The sequence below is a fragment of the Leguminivora glycinivorella genome, chromosome 6 (assembly GCF_023078275.1).
Source record: "Leguminivora glycinivorella isolate SPB_JAAS2020 chromosome 6, LegGlyc_1.1, whole genome shotgun sequence".
In the NCBI taxonomy this organism is placed as follows: domain Eukaryota; kingdom Metazoa; phylum Arthropoda; class Insecta; order Lepidoptera; family Tortricidae; genus Leguminivora; species Leguminivora glycinivorella.
Window position 1 is genome coordinate 12,339,965 of NC_062976.1, and position 7,995 is coordinate 12,347,959.

Consider the following 7,995-nt stretch of genomic DNA (forward strand, 5'->3'; position numbering starts at 1 on the left):
AAGTGCTGCCTAGCATCCATTGGCACGTTGGGTTGACATCAGGAAAATTGCAGGTCACTGGATGATACTAGCCCAGGACCGGGAGAAGTGGCGTACTAGAAGAGAGGCATATGCTCAACAGTGGGCGATAAAGGGCTGATATGATAATAATGATGATTATCAAAACTCAATTTATATTAATAATCACTTCATTTTCATAGAGAACATCCGGATATACGAACGCATTTATGCTTAATATGACATATATACAGACTCGTTTTCGCTCGGTTTCATCGGTAAATTGATTTCAGAAGGCATGGTACTTCCAAAAATGTATACATAAGTACTACTTAATGAAGTTTCTGTTTGATGACCTCGAACCCTATTGACTTACATTTTTCTCAAAAAGGAAAATATACCTAGGGTTGCGCATCGCTGAATTTAAGTGCATTATTTTTGTCGCTATAAACAATCAATATGCGAACACTAGGTGAATCGTTTGTTGTGATCAATGTTGAACGAATTGCATCCTTTTTTAATACTCGATATTTTCTCCGTGAGAAAGAGACAATGTTACACAATAAATAAACGTAATTACGGATATAAATGACTGAATTAATAGCTCACAAGTACGTTATGATGCACAATAATAATGGATCATATGGCAGCGGTAAGTTAAAATTACCTTCTTTTAATTCAATGTTGAAGTTTGTTTGTCGCATCAAGGAGTGACTACCCTGTTATTGTAATATTTAAGTTATCTTTTCGCATAATGTGCACAATGGTAATTAAAAGTGTAGATATGGGTAATAAAATGGATAATGTGAAATTCTCAATCGATTACGTAGCGAGTGATCTGCTGGACAGCCATGTGCTGGGGCGCGACAAGCAGGAGGAACCCGCCATGGAGCGATCTACGAGGTCCAGCCTTGACGCCAACAGTGTTGACGTGAGTACACAGCTATCACACACCTACTATTTATTGTGATACCATGTAATTACGCTGATTAACGACACTTTTACTTTTCTTTTTTATCGCTTTTTAATGTCTTCCTGGTTCAAGTTCATTTTAATCAATTTCTATCCAGTGTTTTTCAAGTCCACCTTGAGTGCGTAGCTCCAATGAAAATGCAAGATGTAAGCAGAGTTTTAAAAACCAACGTGTGGAATATAGCTACTTTGAGGGGCGTTACCAATAATTATTGTTCGGTTTATTTTAGATCGGTGAAATAACGGAATCTCCTGATACGGAGTATATGAGTACGTCTGCTATTCTACACTATTGTAAATCTAAGGTACGTTAGTTATCATTATTCCTAACTTCTTATGCGTAGATAACTCTTGTTATTGTTTATAGTATGACATTCCATAACTAATAAAATAACATAATAAATAATAATAAAAAATCATATTCTCAAATGTTTTTAATCAGTTACATATAAATAGGTCATAGGCATGAGAGTATGGAAAGTTTGAATGAAACCAGCTAAATGTTATATTTAATAAGTAAAGTTTTCGTGAATTCTCATATAACGTCACTTTCTTGATTGCAGATATTGCTTCCTTACCTCAAACTTTTAACAATAATGGGATTGCGACCAGTCGTCGATTCGTCAAATTCCTCAAGAGTAGCTATATGTTTGTCACACTTCCACTCTGCGCAAGTTGCAGTATTTATGTGTTTAGGATACATTCTTCAGTACATGGCATGTTTCAGGTAAACTTTCATAGATACCTCTCTACTCCATTCGGTTTCTATTTTATTAAAATAAGGCAACACGTACAGTTGTATAGTCAACAACACATCTGTGTATACAAAGTGCCAAAAATATGTATACACACCTTTATGTACAGGTAATAAAGTTCTGTATACATATTTTTGGCACTTTGTCTGTATACACAGCTGTGTTGTTGACTGTACACTTATATCACTAAAGCATCCACATTTTCAAAAAAACTAAAGCATTCACATTCATACATCCGATATCGGAGCGGATAATGTGAAAACGCATCCTTGCAATAAGATGACAGTGTTATTTTGAAATTCCAGGCGAGACCGGGGTTTCTGCTACAAGCTGGTGCCGCTAGCGCTGGAGTCTTCGATGGAGTACGAGACGTACAAGCAAGTGTGCTACGGGAACGTGACGCTGACGTACATCGGGCCGAGCATACTGCACTTCCTGGGGTTCCTCTACGCGCTCTACTTGTTTAGAATATCCGATAATGAGCAACTCCAGAATCTTATGGAAAGGGTAAGGTTCAGTCACATTTACTGAGGTAAATATGGCAGAAAGACGCCGTAAAAAATATTGAATTAAATTTTCCTGCCTTGTTCTGCTTGATTACTGATGTGCTTCGCTTAACTTATTTACCTACATGAAATTCGCGGTAAATGTTTCATGCTCTCCTCCCGAGTCCAGTTCTTCTACTTAGCGTGCCTATCTCATCACTTAGAATTAAGAATTTACATATGTGAGTGTACACGGGAAAACGTCCCACTTTGTCTTTTGTTATAAAGCCGCTTTGTCAGTTTATTCATATAAAGATACAAGTAAATCTCGCCTTAATGGTAACCGCCACGATGGGACGATTTACTCAACACACTCACATATATTATACATAAATGCTAGGGCACGTGCTACGCAGAGCAGACAACCACCTGTCCATGCAGGGTCTCTGCTGGCAAGCACCTGGCAGTAGACGGTCGGGACGGGCTTATACCACGTGGAGGCGGTCAGTGGAGAAGGAGGCTGGCGCAAGTGGCCGTGGCTGGGAGGATTTGGAATTAGCCTCCCAGGATCGTGAAAAGTGGAAGATTCTTCTACGAGCCCTATGTTCCTAGTGAGGGTTAACAGGATCAAATCATCATCATATATAAATGCTGGCATGTTGATGAAAATAGGGCAACATCTAAATTAACGCTTACTTTTTAATGAATTTACATATATACCTATTTTATTTTCCAGGTATTCCTACTATCGTCGTATACACAGCAGGGCGTGGCTTCTGCCAACCCCAAGCGGCTCTTACGTCTGCTATGGGCGTTCATCATACTGAGCGTGTTGTGGATGTGCATGTCGCTCTGCTCCGTCAACCTGATGATGGCCGAGGGAACCATCATGTTCCGGTGGATGGAACAGAGGTGTGTGATCGACTTCATCTTATACAATACTAATAGCAAAGAGGATTGAGTATTATAGAGAGTTACTGTTAGAGTAAAATGTGTAATCACAGTGCATAGGCTGCCATCTCACGACACAGGCTTAAAACTTTTGAACCTCAGTTTTGACAATTTGGCCCATATTCTTAGCTTGATAAATGTATGTACATATTAAAATGTCAAATATTTTTACTAGCACCATCTAGCCGAGCGTTCCCCAAAGGTGTAACGCCATCTTGGCCACCGTACCTTTTTCATTATGGTTTTGAGGTAGGTACGTACGTTTTTTTCTTAGACTTTATCCGTCTATACGGAGTTACATATGTCTTTGCTAATAACTTGCATGCTTCTTTCATATACGTTTATTTTGTATGTATTTATTATGTTCTATGACTAGTAAAAAAATATTGGTCTAGACCAAATCTCGTACCTTCTAGTACCTACAGGAACAATACATTCGGTCCTTACGAGTTAAGTGGTATGGCTGATGTTCAAGCTCTCAGGTTTTTTTTTATCATGTTTGCAGTTCGAAACAAACATTATTAATCCTGAAGATCCTACTCGTGGCCTGCACGCTAGTCCACGACATGGTTCAAGCGACCATCATCACGAGCTACTGCCTGCAAGCTCAGTTATTGCAAGCGCACCTCATGTACCTCAAGGAGCGGCTGCTCAACCGCTCGACCACGCCGCTTAACTGGATGCGAGTGAGTACTTAGTTCCTTCCTGTTACAGAATAGCCTGACATTGCTGGTCGCACTACGCAGGTATTCGATATTGTTATATTTAATCAATTATTATCTTTGGGATACATTTCATTTAAACTAAGAATGTATATTCTACCTTTTAATTTGACTTCAAAAATAGTCCAATTTAAAAGGAAAATATGTAAAACGTTAGTTTTGGCTAAAGCTGTGTTTGCACCTGAGGACCGACCTAAATATTCAGTGCCAGCTCTTTCGTCGCGAACGGACGACGCGATATTGGGTCAGCGGCCCTGAATATGTTAGTAGCATAACATTACTGTCATTCTTCCTTCACGGTGATGTGTTATTTTTACAGGAAATCGCCGAATTCCAGAAGCTTCTCAAGTACCTAAACGACGACCTAGCACCAGCGGTATGCTTGTTCACGATCGTGAACATCTCGTGGGTAGCGTCAGGTGCTATGTGGATGTACAGCCTGGATAAGGTGGATACGCAGACGGAGCCCATCGTTGGGATTAGTCTACTGAATTTGCTGCTGTGGATCTTCGCGGCGATTGTGCCCTTTATACAGGTCAGTGTTATAGAATCTATAGGGTACTTAAAACAAATGAATACCAGAGTTTTACAGCATGAAATGAACACGTGCTGTATCCTATAGTAATTAAGTAGTGGTCTGTTCACGATCGGAGCGGTGGATTTACAGCCTTGACAAGGTGGAAACGCAGATGGAACCATTTTACAAAAAACGGTCGGTCGGGCGGGCGGGTGGTCTAGTGGTAAGGACGCTGGAAGCTGAGGACCCAGGTTCGATTCCCGGCTCGGCCACCAGTGGGACTTGTCGTTTTTTCTTTCGTGTATAATATCTATTTCAGTTTATAATTTATATAGTAGTGTGACTACTTGAAAAACAACAAATCAAAAAATATTTAATACAATCATTTGCTTTGTTCCCTAGTTGTATTATTACTAGTAGTTAATTGATTGATAACCTAATTAGCAATTGGTTCTTTGGTAATGTGTTTCAATTCAAAATAAACCTACTGTGTACTAAATACAAATAAATAAAGAAAATTCAAAACTAATATGTGTCCACTTGAAAACGTTTTATATTTTGTCGAAATTAATAAGTATCTACAAGTCGGCGGACCGTAAGAGCATTTAATAATGAATGACTATATTTATTAAATGATATGCTTCTAGAACTGTCCTTTCCTAACTTCCAGGCAGCCCGCCTCTCAAAAGAGTGCCGGCGGACAGAGAGCGTAGGCCACGAGCTCTGCGTCCGTCCGTTCCTGCACCAGGACACGCCACACGAAGACGTTGCAGCCGTACTTATGTACTCCACTACACTGAGACTAAGGGCCAAGTTGTTCCACCATCCTGTTGCTGGACGATATCTGTGGCTGATGCTTACTATCACATTGGTAGGGCTGTTCTCACTGGGAATGTGCCATTACATATAACGACTCGGTCTTCCCACAATACGATTCATTTCGCTTCAGTGATACTACCACAGCCATCCTACTGTTGGTCACGCTCTACTGGTACCCAGAAAGAAAGAAAGAAAGAAGAAAGAAAGAAAAAGCATTTATTAGCACAAAATACATATCAATAACTATCTAAAACTAAAACCAAACAAACCAAAAAATTATAAGTTGCGCTAAATGGTCCTTACTCAGCTAGGTGTCACGGTATGCGCCACATGGCACACTCCGCAACGCTGGTTTTCTGTAAGGCCTAGAAGATGGACTAGGCACTAAGTAAATGGACTATGTACAATTTAGACGACACTAAGAAACTAAATAACATAAAAGTCTTAGAATGTGTGTGAGTGTGCACGGTTGCCTAAGTGTTGCTTTTCTGCTTAGCCAGTATGAATTTGCGAAGATGAATTTTGAATGTGGACACGGTTTTAGAATTACGTACTGGTGGTGGCAAATCATTCCAACACTTTGTGGCAGCGAAACGGAAGCTGCCACGGAAGGCAATCGTGCGGTGTGGAGGGACTGTGAGTCGTGTGGCGTGTCTTATGGCGCGAAGGGAGAAGTTAAGTTTTTGATATAGGTATGAGGGTTCTTTATTATTTAAGACTCCAAAAAGCAAAGTCGCAAAGTGCAGATGTCTACGTGAGTTCATGTTAAGGAGATTGTGCTGGTTTAAGAACGGCGAAACATGTGCTCGTCGTGGGACAGGAAAACAAAACCGTGCACATGCATTTTGTACTCGCTGCAGGGCTTTCTTTGTTTTAGCTAGTAAACGTTCGCCAAACACTACATCAGCATAATTTAGAAAGTCTTCAAGCGAACGTAGATTTAATTAACTGTTTGAATTGGTCGCCACATCTATAACCGTGAACCGTCGCTACTTTCTGGTCCCGTACAGTCTGAAACCAGCGACACTAGAAGACGAAGATTGGTGCAACTTATTCTTACGCGTTAGGGTGCGCGCACACGGGCGACAAAGTTGCTCGGCGACTTTCGTATTTGTATGAAAAGTTGCGTCGCCTCGTGTGCGCACCTTCATACTAGCCCATAGACCGAGCGACGGAGACAAAACAGTTTTGTCTCCCGTCTGTGGGGGCCCTTAAAGTGCTTGGCGGTCAAAGAATGTAAGGCTACCGCGTTCCGGTAGCTCAGGCAGGACAATGCTCAAATATTAATATGAGCACACACGTAACACTCATTTCTCTGCCAGTCAGCAGAATTACCTAATATCCATATCTTATCTTATACTATTAAACGAGCAATTCTTGTATATTTATTTATTTATTTATTTATATATACCGACGATCTCGGAAACCGCTCTAACGATTTCGCTGAAATTTGTTTTGTGGGGGTTTTCGGGGGTGAAAAATCGATCTAGCGTAGCCTTAGATCCCGGAAAACGCGAATTTTTGAGTTTTCTTGAGTTTTTCTTTCGCATTTGTAAACGTAAAATATGGTCCTTAATTTCGCCGCGCGCGCATCGATTCCGCGTAGCTCAGTCGCACGAGGTCGGTCTAATGTACGCAGATAGATCGTAGGTGTCAGGGTTTCGAATCCCGGCCAGAAATTAAGTTTTTGTTTTTTGTCTTTTTTTTTGTTTTTGTATTTATAAGAGTTACACTTTTATTCTTTTAACAATTTGAGATTATCCATACTAATATAAATGGGAAAGTGTATGTGTCTGTTTGTTTGTCCGTCTTTCACGGCAAAACGGAGCTACAAATTAACGTGATTTTTTCAGTGGAGATAGTTGAAGGGATGGAGAGTGACATAGGCACATACTCGTAGGCTAACTCCCCACTTCACTGAAATGGGGTGTGGAAGTTTGTATTGAACATTCCGCAATTTTCGAATTTAACGCGAGCGAAGCCGCAAGCAAAAGCTAGTTTTATTATAAATTACTCATAACTGCTTCTACTGCTAACTGAATATGTCTAGGGAATTGAAACTATCTGGAGTACGGAGACGGAGTTGATGTATGTATTATAAAATTATATTGGTTAGGTTCTATTATTTAATTTTAATGAATGAATGAATTTGTATTTTGATAATGACCAAAAGGTTTTGATATACATTCAATGTAACTTAACCAAGTGTTAATGTTTTGTTATGTCGTAAAATAATAAAATATATTTGATTAATTACACATACATTTATTTAAAACAATGTTGTTTTAATTTGGCACTACCTATTAAACTAAGTAAACTTAACGGTACCATAAATTAAATATACCAAGATCATACCATCCCATACATTAAAATGCGACCGCCTACGAACGCGCTTACACTCCACCACACACAGATGACGCCACAAAAAATGACTTGTTGCCACCGATTATTAGTAGATTGGCATTAAAGTCAATTCCGAGCCGTAAATCTATGTCAAAAGTGACACTTAACACTTTGGACACCGCGTACCCGACACTTGGGCACTCGTAAACTTTACTCAGATGCCGGCATACCCGGTAGTCGGGCAAGAGCTATAAACCTTCACCCGACGCCAAAGTGCCCGACAGGCGGGCACTTCGCTACCTCAGGGCTGCCACTAACAGAAAAAATTGTAAGCCTACGTTAAATTGCATACACGGGTATGTATGAATAGAAGTTAGAATTTTCGTAAATGGTACAACCTATTTTGTGTTTACGAATATTTAGAGTGATAGAGT

The 7,995-nt window shown here is 40.0% G+C and overlaps 1 protein-coding gene across 2 annotated transcripts; it reads left to right on the top strand.

The window, feature by feature from the left end:
- The first annotated feature begins 464 nt into the window (after window positions 1-464).
- Window positions 465-6,560, top strand: LOC125227146. 2 transcript variants are annotated; one of them, XR_007177143.1, is made up of 10 exons: window positions 465-649; window positions 828-928; window positions 1,200-1,274; window positions 1,533-1,696; window positions 2,030-2,231; window positions 2,946-3,121; window positions 3,666-3,846; window positions 4,202-4,417; window positions 5,070-5,396; window positions 6,134-6,560. XR_007177143.1 is itself a non-coding variant. In XM_048131370.1 (9 exons), exons 1-9 carry the CDS (start codon window positions 586-588, stop codon window positions 5,307-5,309), a joined length of 1,419 nt encoding a protein of 472 aa, XP_047987327.1. In that variant the 5' UTR covers window positions 465-585; the 3' UTR covers window positions 5,310-5,824. The 2 variants fall into 2 exon arrangements, 1 of the variants encoding a protein (XP_047987327.1); XM_048131370.1 differs by lacking the exon at window positions 6,134-6,560 and having other exon boundaries at window positions 5,070-5,824.
- Window positions 6,561-7,995: the final 1,435 nt, after the last annotated feature.

Coding starts and splice junctions, on each gene's coding strand:
- LOC125227146 (XM_048131370.1), top strand. CDS start 586: ATGACTGAATTAATAGCTCACAAGTACGTTATGATGCACAATAATAAT. Junction 1,275..1,532: donor TACACTATTGTAAATCTAAG/GTACGTTAGTTA, acceptor TCTTGATTGCAG/ATATTGCTTCCTTACCTCAA. Junction 3,122..3,665: donor TTCCGGTGGATGGAACAGAG/GTGTGTGATCGA, acceptor TCATGTTTGCAG/TTCGAAACAAACATTATTAA.